Below are 18,223 nucleotides of genomic sequence, written 5' to 3' on the forward strand. Positions count from 1 at the left end.
TTTTTCGATTTGCAAATAAGAAATTCGAATCAATAGATAATTTATGTTATTTGAGAGATATATTTTCGCAAAGTTTAGCATTTATTTATTTATTATTATTTATTATTTATTATTATTTATTTATTATTTATTACATTAGATTTGTTATTTATTATATTAGATTATATTAGTTCATTTAATTATGGTCGTCTATAAAGAAGCTTAGTTTTAAAATACATTTTACATAATCTAATCATTCTAATAAAATCTAATGAATGATAGTGAAATATTTGAATAGATATTCTAATGAATATGATAAATAAATGCTCGAATTTATGGAAAAAAATAATCGTTTATATAATACTGATTATCTTTTGATTGGAAATACAAAAAATATATATATCAGATTATATGCTATATTACGATATACGGTATATAAAATTATAGATAGAATTCTGCTTTGAATTTTCTGTCGCAAGGTATAGATTATCTAAAGCAAATTTTTTTAAATTTAATAAAATATTCTAGACACAAATATTCTATTCACACACACACACACACACACAGGTTATATAGAAAACAAAACACTTATTGCTATGGAAAGATATCTCGCTTAGGAAGCGAGTCTTTTTTTTTTTAGCGCGCACATTTTTAACTACACGTAATATTGAGAGAGCTGCGAAGGCTATTACTCCCGCGGTGTATGTATGTATATACTCACGTTTGTCGGTCAGTAATTAGCAGGATCGTTAGTTTCTTGCGCCGGCGTAGAAAAACGATGACAGTTGCGGGGCGCGATCAAAGGGCTCACCGATCGCATGAGAAGGTAATCGTGAATGAACTAGCTCTTTCTCTCGCTAGAATCGGGGAGTTTCCGCGTTTACGAGTTTTCCTTGGCGCGCGCAACAAAACGGGACGTGCTTTATAATATACCGTGTGGCGGATGCGAACCTCTCTTTCGCTCTCGAAATTCACCGCGTCAGAGGATAGTCGTCAAATTGTTTTTAATCGTACTTGAAGGGTGTAATTCCGATATAGAGTACGTACAATGTACTTGCGCGCGGTGCTCTTTCTTATGTGAAAGAAGGAGGCAGATAAAAGGTGGAGATTGAAGAGAGGATATGGTGAAATAATAAATGAAACTTCCCGGGCTTCTCGCGCGATGAGGGGCGTTATGATTATACTCGAAGTATCAATCGTCCAGAGTAATGAACTGTAATGGTGCTCCCGATGGGTATATGATTTAATGCCTTTTATAAATGGCGCAAGTATCAATTGCGAAAATCGTTCTCCACACTCGAGAAAAAATGGCCAATAAATAGCGAGAGAAGTAGCTCTTACAAAGTTCACCTTTACAGGAAATTATAGAATCTTACTTTATCTTACCGTATGTTCATCATTTTTCAACGATGTTTCTTTTCAATTATTTCTTAATATATTATTTCAATTAATTATTTTTTTGTTTGCAATTAATATAACGAGAATTTAATTTAAATATTTAATATTTGTCATATATATATAATATCTAATTTATTTCTCAATTTGTTTATTCGTTCAATTAATTTAATCCAAAAAAGATCTAAATTTTTTGCTCGGCTGTTCGATCTTTTTCGCAGGGAGAGATTTTTGTTCTCGTGAAAAATAAAGAAAAAAAAATTATACACCTATACTTATCATCGTCTCGACATTCGTGTTCGCTCGGTGATTTTCTTCGACACAATAGGAACCGACAAAAGGCGCCTGTCGGACGGACAAAATCTCAAGTATACACAGCCCGGTTCGCCCTATGGGGCTTTCTAAGGTTCCATCTGACACGCGTCTCGGTCCTCCGTGCACGAGTACCTATCATGAGAATTGGACGTGAAGGAGGGCACAATATGTCGAAACTAATGCATCCGACCACCATCTCGGTCGCACGACGAAAATCAATCAAGACCATTAAAACGGGTTTGAATGCACGGAGGTGCACGTACAGTTCCGATACGAGGTACATTTATAACGCGATAATGCGTTTGTATATATCGATCCACCCGTTAGATCATTAATGAGGATCCATTTAGCGTGACACGGTATCGATTATGGGATTAATGACGATTTCGTCACACGGATAATAGATAATTCATCGCTCTTCTGTATGCATCGGTCTTTTCTCTTTTTAAACCGTCGCCGATAATGATTTCTAGACGATTCAAAGGACGATTGACCTTAGGTGGTCCCGATTAGGTGGACTCTACTTAAATCATGATTGATACTTTTGTATATTAACCTTAACGGATATTAGATTTTCTAATTTCCGATACGACTATCTGTATTTTCTGATAATAATGTTTAGCGATATTTAATCAAATTTTAGCTCTCGATTAACTTCAAATCATTTTCATATAGATAATATTTATTTTAATATTTATACCTTTAAATAAAAATTAAAAAACGAAGAGAAATCTCTAAAAGAAAACTCTAAAAAAAAACAAACGATTTTTTTAGACACACTCTGAGTAAGAAATTATTTTAAAAATTATCTTGATTTACATATTAAATTAATAAAATAAGCTACTTAAATTAGATTTAATATATAACATCTTTTTGCATAATTCTTGCCTAGATATCTTTTCGATATTATCGAATCGCAAAATTAATCAATTAAATTTTATTACCAATTATTATAATTTAAATAATACATCGTACTATTGAATTCTTTATATATGTCAATAAATGTTTAATAAATTAATCTAGAATTTATTATGAAAACGATGAGTACGGAAAGTTATATTTATAATAATTATTGATTTCCAGTAACTTTTATCCAATAATCAATGACAGATGGAAAAGTTACATTCATCTATCATCAACTCGTTCGATACAATCCGACGTAAAGATCTTACATGCTAATCCAAACGATACGGAATAATTAATGCGTGATAATTATTTTCTTTCTACACATGCAAAACTTAAAACGTCGATAGGAGAAGATTATTATTTTTCGAGTGACGAGCGGACGATCGTGTAATTACGAGCTGTCGATTACTCGAGCGTTTACATACAATTTTTTAATGCCATTCGCATGTCAGAAGACCTCGCGTTTTTCTGAAGCAGCGATTAGCGCGTTCGCTAATTGTAAACACGCGTAGAATTCCGGGCATCTAATTTGGACATCTAATCGGCTGATCGTATTTCTTACACTAATTGGCTGCGTCGAGATAAATCCGGCGCCTTCCGGCGCGAGTTTGCGTCGCGGATACAATCGCGAATTTACCGTTAATCAAGAGATAGCTCTGTTTCGTTGCACAAGTGAAATATCTCACTCTCATGTGCAGGCGCTACAGGACCTTCAGTCACTCGGGTGTAACAGCTGATAGCAGAACCCCGGCGCTCCTGCGTGTAATGCATATCGTAAGCATGCGTTTAGCGATAAATCAAAAGTAATTACACGGTAATTATTACATACGATAATCCGGGGAAGATATTTAGCAGAGCACGAGTATCTCGACGTATGATCGTGAATTTTTTTCGCGAATCGTCGCGGCTTCTGTTAATTGTTTGTTATTATATTTTAATATATAGCTTATTTATATTATTTTATATAAAAAATATTTATTATTTTTATATAAAATTATTTATATTATTTTATTTATTATCTATACACATTTTATATTTATTATATTTATTTATTATATTTTAATATATTCTGCCTTATTCTCTCCGAGCTTCGCGCAGTGGCATTTATTCGTGTATATATGTTACATCAAATTACTTAATAGCAATTTCACGGCAATCTCATCTCGCACACAATAGTCATATCAGTTTGAGATAAGAAACCAAATATATAGACGCGAATATCTTTATTACACACACACTTTATCTCGTGCCGCACAGCTTGCGCGATATTCGGAATTTTATCTTCCTTCGCTTTCGGGAAGAAAACGGGATATATCGTGAATGAATATTAATTAATACGTTAAGAAACTTCATCGTTGTAATTTTATGCGTCTCACCGATCGTCCCTTTCGCGCCCTCGAAAGAGAGAAAAGAAAGAAGAAAAGAGCGATCGAGAAATTATATCCGCTTATAAGAGTGTAACAGCGCGTGATCGATTAAACGGCTGCGTCGGCATTTCTTCAACGTTCCGTTTGAGTTACCTACGTCCGGGATATTTCAATTAAAAGCACCGGGCTAATCAACCGCGCAGCATGCTACGTGTGCCATTGGGAGCTAAGTGCTACGCGCAGCTGCAGGGGTTCCGGAGTTTCACTCGTGTCTCTCTTTCTTCCTCTGTCGATCTCAAATCTATATAATCGTTCTTAGGCCCTGCGCACAATAAAGAAAATATTAGGAACAAATATTAAATATTAGGAATAAGAATTATTTTAAAATAATAAAATCGAAAAAACTCTGATATAAAAATACAAATTCGAGTATAAAGGACTAGTAAGGGCTAATAAACTACTAAGAGTCCTTTATACCCGAATTTGTATTTTTATATTAGAGTTTTTCCGATTTTATTATTTTAAAATAATTCTTATTCCTAATATTTAATATTTATTCTTTTCCTATTGCGCGCAGGGCCTTACCCTCGAGATTTTCGTTCTCTTACATTTTCTCTTCATCTCTTTAAAATGTAAAAATGTCAATTTAATTTCTCTTTGATGAGTAATGAAAAAGGCTAATAAGAGCCGAACGCGAATCTAACAATAAATAATTCTATTATTTATTGATTTAAAAATTAATAAATGTTTTAGTCCCACACTTCGAGTCATCTTTAGTAATTTTTTGTAAACAGAATTTTTTAAAATTAGAATGCGGCAATGATGATTTCAAATAACGTTATGAGCAGCTCCATTTCATTATATCTATTTATATCTATTTAATTGCGATAGTAAAATGTAGAATGATGTGCTCTTTTTTATCAATAATAATATCAATCATAAAAATAGCAATCGATATAATATCGTAAATGACTCATTAATTTTGTGCTTACGAAAAATTTATCATTTACAATTTATATAAATTATAAATCTAATACATATTACAAACTACTTTATTATACATATTAAATGCAAAATAATTATAGCGACATTGTATCAATGAAGTAATTTATTAATATAATTTATATTAAAATATCCAATTAAGATTTAATCGCGCGCGAAAAAGTTCTGCAAGAAATTAGATTCGCTAATTATGCATATAATTTTAGCTTTTACATTCTTGATAACATTTATAGCGAAAAAGTTCTGATGCTTGTATCTCGTTAGCGTTTGCTGCAACTGTGTAAGAGAAAATACATTTAATACGCGATTTGCTTCTTGTGCCGAAAGCACATTCTTCTGACTTGGAAAGAGGCGGGATATTAATTTCGCGACTTAGCGAAATGCATTCGACGCAGCGTGATGTAGCTTTTAGTTTGTAATTTTGTGTTCTTCGCTTCTCTTCTCGTTTTGCGGACTCGAGGGGCGAAACGAGGACGACGTGGCGATGAAATTTATCGTGTATTAATTGCACGCGACCGCATCGTCGGTCATAATTAGGTTCGACGTCTCGAATCGGGTGGTCTGTGTTTGCGGTTTACGACCGTAACAAGGAAGTGCGGGAGACACGCGAAGAGAGCGCAGTCTCCCTTTCTTGGACCGACAACCAGCGGACTTGAACCTGAACGAAATATGGTGCCGTTGGGAAAAAAAAATCACGCAGTCGTTCCCGGTCGTGATACCGAATCGGGTCGCTCTTGCGCGGACGAGGTAGTGTACGAGACAGTTTTTTTTTCTTCAAGACATTGATCGTTATAATATTGCAATTACTATTCCAGTAGACGAGACATTATTTATTTATTTATTACTATTTATTTCTTAGCCATGCCTTGCGGCTTTGTATGGCTTCCAATTTTATATATCTGTTATTTGTGTGGATAATTGTGAATTAAGTGTAAAGTTAGAGTTACAAATCAAATAAATAAAATAAAATAAAATTAATTTTCAGGTTCATTCAAAAATTAGAATTAAAGGTAAAATTAAAAATGAAAATAAATGAATGAAAAAGAAAATAAAATTGAAAAAGAAATAAAATAAAAGTAAAAATAATGGAACTAAATTAAACTAAACGCAATCAAGTTATCCAGTAGACGAGACAAATTCATTGAGAAATCATAAGAATGAGAAATTGTAACATTTTCCTTTTCCCCGTTAAAACAGAATTTTGCAGAAAATTTTAATACACTTCTAATTTCCATTTATGTGTTATTTTGATTCGACTGTCCTTGAATTTTTAAAAATTTTGTCTGTCGATATAAAACGCGCAGTTTTTTTTAAATGACATCGTGAGAAATACACATGAGCAACATCGATAAGCGAAGAGAGATATCTTCCTCAATTTAATCTTATTATATAGGATCGCCTGGTAGTATCGATTTATCGGAAAGGATTTATTGAAAGGATTTGCATACGAGAGGAATACGTATTAGACGGAATCGATTGACTGAAATTGATTTAGCGGTAGGTGCCGGCTCATCCCGTTAATCATCGGGTTCATCGCGACTTCTTAGAGGAATCATTTATTATCGTTATCCTTCAGCGCGCTACTAATGACGCGGATAAACACGCGTGCCGTGGCGAGAATAAAAATCGTCGATGAGCAACCTCAATTTCTCACCGGTTTGCAGACAAGCTTGCTTGATGTTCCGATTATATTCTGTCATCCTTGGAAAGAAAATCTCGATTAGGTTATTGGATTATGTAAGATCACTCGTATTAGAAACCTTCTTTGAAAATTTTCAATCATTTTATATTTGTTATTCTCTATATGAGTTTTATTATTAAAATCTTAATATCGCGATTTAAGACTCGATAGCAATTGACTCCTCGTGAAAAGGATTTAGGACCGAAACATCGAAGACATTAAACGAACCCCTTTTGTACGTGCAATCCGCGTCCCATCAGCATTCGTGCTCCCTTATTAATAGTTTTGCCACGCACCTTTTGCTCTTACACGACTTCTCAGGCTCTGTTTAGCCGACGGCCTTAGCTTGACCACCCGCATTACGTCGGCGAGGACTATAAAAAGATAGCCGCGATAGTCAGCGTAGTAAATTTCTAATAAGGAATAAGAAAATTGAATCTTATTTTAGGGGTCTTGAGACTTTGTACAAATTTGCTGATGACAAACGTGAGATATATTGCAATGACAGATTGACAAAATTGAAAAATATCCTGTGATATATATATATATATTTTTTTCTAATTGTAAGTTCTTTATTAACATTTTTTTTGTTAACATACCATTAATGAAACTTCTGATATTTAGTAAAGCTTTGCGTTTAGCAGTTAAAGACTATATAATAATTTCACGAAAAAAAGACATGCCAAACATTATAACGTCAATAAAATTTCTTCATTAAGATATAAGTGAATAATATCGTATTACAAATATTCCTTTAATAAATATATCAATAAATATATGATCATAAATATTAATAAAATTTTAATTTACTACATAAATTTTACATAAATTTCTAAATACCTTAAAAATTATGAGAAAGAATAGATATCATACTTATGTAAATAAGTATTCAATGCAATATTGAAATATTCAATTAAACATGATGTCATCTCGAGAATTGACTTATAAATCAAAACTCGCAGGATTGAAACAGGAATAAAAATAAAATACGCATATTCGAGTGTGCTATATATATTTTCGAGCCATTGGCTAGTTTTAGCCACAATAATTCAGAATTTCGCCGAATCAGGTGCGAGATTTCCGTTCTTAAGCTATCATCGCTTAAGGTTCTTAATGCAACTCGACTAATCGAGCTTAAAAAGTGTCTGTCAATTATTACACATACTTATATTTTGTTAAGTCGAATTCAAAAGAAGATGTCATCAATCTTGTTTTGTGCGATAGCTATAGAATTCTGAATTATCTGCATTATGGTTTCGCATCTCTATTGAGAATTTTTCAAGATAGCCATGTTTTAAACCGGTTACGCGATTCTTGTTTATAAATAACATATGCAAATCTACGAGGTCATTTACCCGCAAAATAATGTTTACGATTCAAATATTCGCGGATAACGAACTTTTAAGCAACACTGTGTGCTCATTTAATTATGACAAGGAAATACAAAATTAGCAGAAGAGGGGAGAAATGACTATGAATATTACGTTGCAACCTGCGTAAAGATACGCACGTCAAGTACGCTATGTAATGTCTAATTACCTAATGACACTGTAGAAATTTATAATTTCCATTAACAGATAGTGAAAAAGTTACCTCGCTAGTCATTAGAAGCTCGTTAACAGTCAGGCACTTCTCGTATAAAGTTAAATCTCTGATGCGATCTGACATCCATAAGGCCTCGTTAAAAGGTTAAGCTAATTTTAAAATTTCTTGTGCTTAGGGATACATTATTAGAATCACGAGATAATTATAATTTAAGGGAAAAAAAAGCATTTTTCCCTTGCTAAGATTTTATTCCCTTTGCTTATTACATCCTAAGTTCATCATCACAAAATCGCTACGTTACTCTCGTTTATCATTTACAAAATTTGCTGAATGAAACGAAAAGTTCATCCAATGTGGGTCACTATCTTGCAACAAGTATTTCCGATTTTGCTTAATTATCCCCGTTTTCTTTCATGATAACGTTATCTGGAGTACCGGATCTCTTTGAAGTTTCCGTCATTATCAAATTTAAGCGACAGATTTATCGCTCTTGTTATCTTCCTCTCGTCTTCTTGACATTTGGCGGTCGTTGTCGTTATATTATTAGCAAAAAGTTGGAATAGTCGGAACTTTTCAAGAATACGAGATGATAATTGTTCAAATCATTTCTCGCGTATTGCAGACAACATCATCGATGTTATATCAAAAAGAAAAAAAGAAACATGAATCCATAGATGAGAAAATCGTCTGCTTTATTCCGGTTCGCTTATTCCGCGCGTCGATGATGATCATCTATTCGATCGCGGATGCTATCGACATTCCTAGCTGAAGTCCCCCTCGGCAAGGAAGACGAACGAATCTAGAAACGAGATTCTACCGGTTTGAATTCCTCAATGATTGATCCGCCGGGGTGGCAGGCTTCCGCCTGTCGCGATCGCACGGAATGTTTAACCGCAATTATCCGGGGTTGAGATTAAAGCAGTCGCGCACGTTTTCGGCCGACTTCCAAGGATCGACGATCCGATACTCGTCTCGTGTCTCGGCCACTTTAGACGCACGTATTACGTACTCGCGCGTACTCGCACGCATTACGCAAAGAAAGCAATTAGCCGGTAAACAGTGGACGTGATGCGGCGGAATCAGATGGTGGTTCCATTGATTTTCCCGGCGAACGAGAACGGCGAGGAGGAATGGATGCCTATTAAGATAGCTTACAGCTCCCGAGCCACCACCGCCGGTTACGTGATTTATGTAAATGACGATTGCCGATCGTGAGCTCGCGCGCGCGAATAATTAAGGTGGACGAAAACGCGTCACGATGTCGTATTTATATGCGTTCAATGCTCCTTGGCATTCTATTTAAAAAAAAAAAATACGATTCTGTATATCGGTATGAGCCTCTTCTACGAATTTCGATGGTTATTTCACATTTCATTATTATAATAATCGATAGATTTTATTTAATTGATAAATTTTACAAATTTTCAAAAACAGTTTCTTGGTGGATATTTTATTGTTATGACCGAATAATTACGTAATTATAATTATGACAGATATTGGTAGTAAAATTGAAATATTTGATAAATTTGATCAGTTACTGCAGATCCTCGGCAGGTTTTTTTCGATTTTTCTTTTTACGATCTCTATATATCAAATTTGATATTTTTTTTCTATTTTTCGAAATTTGAATATATATACAATAATTATAATTTCTGTGTATATAACTTTCTCATTTTTAATTTGTTATATCAAATATAATCTGTTTTTTAAATTAGTTGTATGACAGTCGTTTATTACCAGTATACAGAGCGTACGGAAAACTTTAGATAGAACGATAGTTCTATTAAAGTTGTTTCATTAGCAGAACTTTAAACGAAGCTAAACTTTAGATAGACTTTAGTTGCACGTATTCTCTTCCTTAAACTAAATTTTACTCTGTATGTATGTATACATGAATAAGCAAATGCGCGAGATTGCAAATACGAAGGTACTTCTTAGCAGTTAAACGAGCAATCAAAGTTTCAGCAAAGGTCAGTGTGGTCTAGTTACGAGAACGATATTCTTAGATCGTCTGTCTTCTCGATCTAGTCGCATAGTAGAACTGTTCGTTTCGTCGGTATTTTTTTTTACACTAACAATGAATGCTTCGAATGCCGAAGAACCTCTCAATTTCGATTGAATATCGTAAATGAACATTTCTGATATATCGTAATAAAATTAGCATCGAAGAGGCAGCCTGACGCGTTTCAAAGATAATATTTGATTACACATTCATTAATTACAAGCGGCACGAGTCTCTTAAACGATCGATAGTCCCGATTGAAATTTTACACCCGTAGAGTAAAGAACTGACGCGTTTTTAGAAAAATCGATACAGACATCGAATTAAGATTTGGATGAATAAAAAAAGAGAAATTTAAACTGTCATGTGTTTCGGCGATAATGTTCTATGAATCGAAAGTATAATAAGGTGATGCATTCAAAATATTACAAAATATTTCAAAATTATTGCAATTTATAATATAATATATAGATTATTCATTAATAATCATAAAAATAATCGTGTTTCTAAATTATTGATTTATATAAAATAATTTACTTACGAAAATAACTCAACTTTTATAAGATTAAAATACATCTTCTTTAATTAATTTTTTAAATTATTAATTGATTATATTACAGCAATAATCTGTTTCATTATTACATTATTAAAAACGAAAAACACATGAATTAATTTAATTTAATTTATCAATCAATGCTGACAAATCATTAGTTATATAAATTTATAAAAGTAGATATCAGTTCGACACTGAAATAGCGAGAGTAAAATCTCACTTTCTCTCTCTCTCAAGTTCCTTATCTATCATTACAAAATTAATTTAAAAATAAGCCCATTTTAGACGATCTATGATTGTACATGAATATACGGCATATAAAATTGTAGATCTTTAATTTTATCATGAATAATTATAGATTGTCTAAAGTAACTTTTAGAACTTGAAATCAAGCGTAGAGCGATGCTTGCGAGATGACGCTTAATATTTTCTTATAAATAAAATAATGTTTGCTTCATAAATCTAACAATAAAAAAATGTGAAGCTGCGATCAGCTGATCGTTTAAATATTTCTTCGTTTTACGACGATATTAAACATTCAAAATCGAATTTACTAGAATATAACGCGCACGAAATTTATCAGAATATTAACTTCAAAACTTAATAATTTTATAATAATCTTAATTATAATGATCCCTCCCTTCTTTCTCTCTCTTATTTTGCTTAATATTTTCTCAGGTATGATTATATATTTTTTCGATGTAATATTTTTTCAATAAGATATTAATCTTATATTATTCTCTTTATATTATGCGAATTAAAGTTTAGGAAATATTAACTTTTATGAATCAAAATTCTTTTTTGGAACGATTGATTAGTCGTCGAGCGATATGGGATGAAAAAATACTCACTGTAATCGGAGGTATCGTCGTTAGAGCCATTCACCGTGCCGTCCGGTAGGATTTGTAGATGACGATTCTTGATGTACATCTGTATCTTTCGCGAGGCTCCGGTGATGTGCGAGAGATTGGCTGATCTTTCGGCGCGGGTGCTCGCGTCGCCGACCAGATCGATGGATCCTGCACTCACTGCACCGATAATCGCGCCGATCCCGAGAACACTCGCGGTCGGTCTCGCACTGAACTTAATCACACTCGACGAACTGAGTCCGCGTTGCCCGAAAACGACGAGGAAGAGAAGGAGAACCAGTTGGAGGAACGAGCGGACGCGCCCGCTTTCGATCCTCTTCCTGTCCTGGCCGATCCTTCCGGTTCGCTCCTTCACCGAGCGAATTCCTTCGCGTCGTTCCGAATGGCGGTTCGACTTCGCGTCCTCGTTCGGTCGCGCGTTGTCAAATTCCTCGTCGAGAGATCCCTCGACATCCTCCAGAGATCGCTCTTTCGAGGAGCGAGTACACGAGCGGTGACTAGAGAGAAGAAGAGAACTATCTTCCGTTATCCTCGTCCTTTCCGGATAATCGAAAGTGGTCCGGGACGTGTTGAGATTCCTGCTATCGCGCCTTGTCTGGGATCGATCCTGGAGACTTCGACGCCCCGCGATCGAGTCCGCTATCGCGAAACTAGACTGTTCCGTCTCGTCGTCGCGTAGCCGCGATTCCACTCGCTCTTTCTCCTCGCTCTCCTGTGACTTCCACGCGATCGAAAGCCGTTCGCGGGCATCCTCGATGCCCTCGGATTCTCTGGACGCGAAATAGACCGAGAGTTCGTCTCCCCTTCGTCTTCGACGCAGTGGCCGCGTTGATGAGTCCCGATCCGTCGCTGATCCTAGAATCTTGTTCTCCAAAATCCTCGGGGATGAATCAGAGGGTGCTCTCACTTGAATTTCGATTTTTCGTCGCCAATCTTTCAGGACTCTTCCTCCTCTCGACTCTTGGCTCTTCGGTATTCGGTTCTTATCGAGCCTCGGCAGTCTCGCGAAAATCGTCACGTGAATCGGCGTCGCAGTCGGGCGATCGGCACGGGAATCACAGTGCAGCACCCAATGCCCGCCCCTGTTGATCTCAGCGGGCATGACGGTCTCATCTGACACTCGTTTCCTTGCTCTCCTCCTCCTTAGTCGCGTTGTATTCGTTTCCCGTAGGATTTATCGCCGATCTTTGTCGCGCTCTCTTCGCGAGGTCTCCTCCCCTCGCTCTTCTCCGTCGTTTTCTTCCGAGATCGTCGTCCTCGTTGTCACTTTCCTGGTTATCGTCAATGCAACGGTATCGATGAAGGCCTGGCATCACAGCCGATTTCCGGTCACTTCCGTCCACTGAAGACGGTGCCTCGGAAAGACGCGGACCGTCCATGCACCTTCATCGCGTTTTCGACACTCTTGCATTATTACGGTTATCGCCGGTCGCGCTTTAGTAATGTCGCAGTTCTAATTGGTGATCCAGCTGATCGCCGGACAATCTTGATGCAGACGAGAAATGACGGAATTAACGAATCGCGGAGTGACATCAGATCGACGGTTCTATCTCGCGAGTTTATTACGGTGGATAAATAGATCGTGGTATTTTTTTTCTTTCTTCGTCCGAGGATATATCGCCGAGGATACTCGATGCACTGCGAATGATCCTGGTGGTTGTATTGATCCGATCGGCCCTCGACGACGATGATCAGTGTGGCCGATCCTCTTTTAAACGGTTTTATCGCGGTATGCAGGTTGACGTTACTGGTTACTTTCGACGATCTCGCTCGATTCTCGTCTTCCCCTCTCTTTCTCTCTCCACGTTGCTATCAGTTGGCGAGAACCGACACGCGTTACCTCGCCTTAATGGGTTTCTTAACTCTCTTTTTCTTTCTTTCTCAGCCGGGTCCTTTCTGCCAATTTGTCTCACCGATCATCCGTTTTTTTTCCGGATCTCGCGTACCTTTCCGAAGTCGCAATCACGCACGGAACAATCCTCTTACAAAAGATCGTTAACGAATCCCCACGTAACGCATTGCTAACACTGCTTCACGATTAGTTACAATTCGCCGAAAGAACGCAAACTCTCCTTCCTTAATCGACATCTCACTCCTGTCACGAACTTCCACCAATTCACAGGATAACAAGGGGGATGAAAATCGAAACCGATCACGTGGTCTGACACAAAACGCCCTTAAAAAGATACTTGAAAAATTGTCGCGACAGAACTATCGTTTACCATCGATCCTTTTTCAGTTTTCGGAGGGGATGATAATGATGACGAAGTGATCTCACGATTCGCGCGAGGTAGTACCGGGCCGCCGGACCACGCGCAATTGTCACAGGGGGGTCGCGGCCGCGCGCGCGCGCGGGGTTATCTTGCAGGGTCGGATGATGCCGGTGCGGCGTCCGAGAAACTACTGAACGAGTGCCGCGGTTCTCTTCCCCGGCTCGCCGGGTTCAGGCACGCTCCTCGGTTCGCTCTCGTAGAGAGACCGAACCGGCGCGGCGGCGGCGGCGGCGGCCCGGCGGCGGCGGTGGAGGCAGCAGCCGAGAGTGAAACCACCAACACTATACTACCAGCAGGACGCACGACTCGGCTGGCTCTACTCACACGTGCCCGTCGTACCAGCAGCATCCCATCCCGCGCTCACCGGCTGAAGGAGCCGGCCGGTTAGTTAGTAGCCGTCGTTGTCTCACTATCGTCGTCGTCGTTTCGTCAAGATCGTCCTCGGGTTCCGCTTAATATTGTCAGGTCGCTGGCTGTCCCGTTTTCGTCCCATTCCACGCAGCACGCGACAGATCTGGACGGTGCGTTCGCTACCGCATCAGCATCAGCATCATCACCACCACCAGCATCATGATCATCACCACCACTACCACGCGCCGCTTTTTCTATCCCCTCTTCCTCTCTTACGAGCTGCTGGATAGAGAATCTCTTCTTCCTCTTCTCTCTTCCTCTGTTCTGCGTTAAAAGACTTATCTTTGTCTCTGTCTTAGTCTTCTTCCTCTTCTTCTTCCTCTCGGCGGCTCGCTCTTGCCCCCTTCTTCTATCTTCTTCTCCTCCTCTTCTTTCACTCTGCTCCGCTTCTTTCCTCCTCGATCACGGATCGTCTCCTCCGATCCACTTCTCCTGATCTATCCCAGGTCTATCGCGAGCAACGTGTTCTCTATTTCTCTTTCTCCGCGTACAAATCGCGGAATAAGAGAGCGTCCGGGGGTTACTGTTGCGGGAAGAAAAGAAAAGATAGGCGACAAGCCCTGAAGGACGTGCGAAAACACCTGCGAACTTCGGAAGATAAATAGCGCGTTAGAATCTCTTCACTGTTGTTTCTTCCTATTTTTTTTTCTCTTTTTCTTTTGGTGCCTTTTCTGCTATCACCTTCCTCCGTGTTCGTTTCCTCTTAATAGGGCGGTTTTTGACGTTTCTTTTACACCAATTGATCCTGAAGAATGACAATACGATCGGATGCTGTCACTGTTGCTACTCGTTTCCTTCGGCTACGTCTTCCTCCCATTCTCTTTTATTCGAAATCCACAGTCGCTCGCATTAAACTTGTATGCTTGATGTCTGCAAATACAAAATAGATTATTATGTACAATTAAAATTAAAATTACAATTCTAATTATAATAATTATTATTAATTAAAATATTATTTAATTATAATTATTAAGCTATAAATGAATTAACTTTTAATATTAAGAAGTAGAATAATTTATTCTCTTTTTAATCACGAAGATTGTGCCTTGATACTCTTTCTCGCATAATTTTTCAGGATTATCGAACAGCGACTTAGGACGTTGAATTAAATGTCCCCTAATCGAGCGAGTATATATGTATGTAGAATTTTTTTCGTACCCTTTTATGTAGATAGTTCGTTGATTTTTCATTTTAGGTTTAATATCTCTTTTGCAATTTCTGAGCAATTTCCGTTTAAATCAAAGTCCGGGATCTTATAACAAGCGGGGACGCTGTAATTTCATTCCGAAGAAGCGCGACGATTAAGGCAATGATCGAACCGCCCCGCGATATAAAAGCACGCGCGAGAGCGACTCTGACACGAGTGCCGATATATACCGATTTCTTCCCTCACTCAGAGAAAACTCGCCGGCTCGCTCCAGAAGTGGAAATGTCCGCTTCTTATCCGCGCTTCTTCCCCGCCACGTATAGGAAGATAATGGAGAGATACTCTTCGAGAACCATATGCAACGAACGCATTTCCCATGCCCGCGCGTCTAAGTCAGGATATGTAATGTTTACAGAAAGATACTTTTGATAAAAATTTTCGGAAAATCTTTGTAGCACTGATTTGTTAGAAAAACTTCTTATAGACTTTTATCGCATATAAATACGTGTTTATTAACATAAAGATGATAAAAGTGGCGGATATTAGAATTTAAAGTAAAAATATATAATTAAAATATTTAACGATTTGACGAAAAAAAATTTACGAAGGAGTCATGAAGATGCTATTACAAATATATGAAAAGCATTCGAGCACACACAGTTTATAGATTTTTAAAATTATTTCTGAATGAGTTTAAACATCCTGGAAAATTCAGTTGAAGATAATGATATCGAGTTACTCGTAAAAATGATAGAGATATTTAACAATAAATCTCATGTTGTCGAGAACTTTTAAGGAAGTTTGTCAGAGACTAAGTAACGCCATTGATACGCTTTCTTCGTTTCCGGAAGAATTTAGAAAAAAGGAAGAGACATAATTTATGTACAAATTTAGAAGAAAGTAGTTCCCGAAAAAGACTTTGTAGCATTGATAGAAAAAACCACTTTTTATAGATTTTTATCGCACAAATATATGTTTATTAATATAAAGTGATGAATATAGCGAACATTAGAATTTATTAAGTCGCAATTTGTGTCAGATAAAATTGAGATAAGCCATGTAAATCTGTTTATACGTATGTATAATAGCAGAGAATTGAATGTTACATCAAACAGTAATAGCTAGATAGCACAATTTTTTTTCGACGTCCTCTTAATAAATATTAATGATCGCTGTTGCTCTCTAGAAAGTCATTGATCGCAGCTGCGCAAATATCAATGAAAGCTAGAATGCTGTAGGATGGAGAGGAGAGATAGGTAAATGAAATGGAGAGATAAGTGAAATATAGTGCAATAAATTTCATTATTTATTAATCTCAGACAGAGTTAAAGACAGACAAATTATCGAAATATAACGAATAAATTCAAATAAATTTTATTTTAATTAAAAATTTCAAGTTGTAGCTCAATAGCTTATGAAAATTTAATATTGAGAATTTAACAGTTTATTAGAGAAAAAAATAGCGTGTCTTATCAAAGTTGTCTTATCAGAGATGTCTTTTACAGAAAAGTCAACTCTAAATTAGTTAAAGACTATTCTTGTATGATGTAGGAACGATACTTAACTTTTACGAAAAGATACAGATAAATTGTGTGTGTTAGAACAGATTAGTTATGGAAAACTTTTTGTCTACGTTCTCGGAAAGATAAAAAGATAATTTAAGCTTATATAGAGATACCGTAAAATTCCAAAGCAAAAGAAATTCGCCCAACGTGGGGCTCGAACCCACGACCCTGAGATTAAGAGTCTCATGCTCTACCGACTGAGCTAGCCGGGCTTGGTACCTGGTTGCAAGAGCAGAGAGTTTATTAAGATCAAAGAAAAAAAATAAAAATTTCATTTATATTATAATTTAAATATTGATAAAAAATATTCAAAATAAATTTAAGATAAATAATCAAGTCTTACTTATCAAAGGGTCGGTTGTCCCAACTTCTTGGTAAATTTTACCCGACAGATAGTATATGTTCGTCTTTTCTTTTTTAACTTCTGAAAAGAGACGAAGATGTGCTACTTGTTGGATAAAATTTATCAAGAAGTTGGAACAACCGGTCCAAAATCTAGTTATTATATCTTAAGTTGAAATGAAAGAGTACGGATAACTTACAATAGTGATAAGAACAGCACAAGAATAAGTTTCTTTATCGTAACTATATCAAATATGAAATCCAAGTATAAAGATTTGATTAATGTGTGTCTATAAAATTATTATTAATATATCCTGCTTAAAAAAATTATTAATTTTATATATATATTTACACCAGAAATTACATTACAATAAATTATTTTATTTAATCTGTGTATTTATATATCCTATTTATGTACTTAAAATAGATAATATATAAATAGATAGATTAAATATAAGATAAGTATTGTGTTGCAATTTTTGGTGAAATACACACAAATGTGTCGCTTCTAATGATTCATTTAAATCATGAATGAGAATATTTTGAAAAATTTATAATGCACGACAATCAGTCGCTTTTTCACACGAATTTTCTGAGATGTAAAATATAAACCTCTATGTCTGTGTCGCGTTTTCCTTCGACAGACGTTCCATACAAACCATAGGATCACTTAATTGGAGGGGCGTCATTGTGCTTTTGTATTTATGCATTATAATAAGCCCGAGGGTTTTTCGTTGGGATGATATTATAATCATCGGCGCTAACGCGGACGTTTGAATATCAGGGCTTGATCAGGCCGCAGCAGCAAAAGAATAAGTCACGAGGGGGGCAGACAAATGCAATGGCGTGGTACTTAATTTATGCAAATAAA

The 18,223-nt window shown here is 36.5% G+C and overlaps 2 protein-coding genes and 1 non-coding gene across 4 annotated transcripts in view; 1 reads left to right on the forward strand and 2 right to left on the reverse strand.

The window, feature by feature from the left end:
• The window catches only part of LOC145945944 (uncharacterized), a 415,644-nt gene that overhangs the window by 74,605 nt on the left and 322,816 nt on the right, over positions 1 to 18,223 (forward strand). The gene's annotated exons all lie outside the window — the stretch shown is intronic.
• Positions 1 to 18,223, reverse strand: part of LOC145945935 (uncharacterized) — a 122,049-nt gene that overhangs the window by 58,823 nt on the left and 45,003 nt on the right. Inside the window, exons 1-2 of one of the 2 annotated variants that reach the window (XM_083055236.1) lie at positions 15,457 to 15,493; positions 11,597 to 15,168 (exon numbers count right to left, since the gene is read on the reverse strand). In XM_083055236.1, the coding sequence (XP_082911362.1) occupies positions 11,597 to 12,716 (1,120 nt within the window). In that variant the 5' untranslated portion in view covers positions 12,717 to 15,168; positions 15,457 to 15,493. Of the gene's footprint in view, positions 1 to 11,596; positions 15,169 to 15,456; positions 15,494 to 18,223 lie in introns of those variants that run through there. The other variant, XM_083055235.1, reaches the window with a different exon arrangement.
• On the reverse strand, positions 17,150 to 17,222 carry Trnak-cuu (transfer RNA lysine (anticodon CUU)). The gene has a single exon. It is a non-coding gene; the product is annotated as a tRNA-Lys (tRNA).

Source organism: Prenolepis imparis, unplaced genomic scaffold (assembly GCF_030444845.1).
Source record: "Prenolepis imparis isolate NDT839.2.m4 unplaced genomic scaffold, iyPreImpa1.0 SCAF_15, whole genome shotgun sequence".
Classification (NCBI taxonomy): Eukaryota; Metazoa; Arthropoda; class Insecta; order Hymenoptera; family Formicidae; genus Prenolepis; species Prenolepis imparis.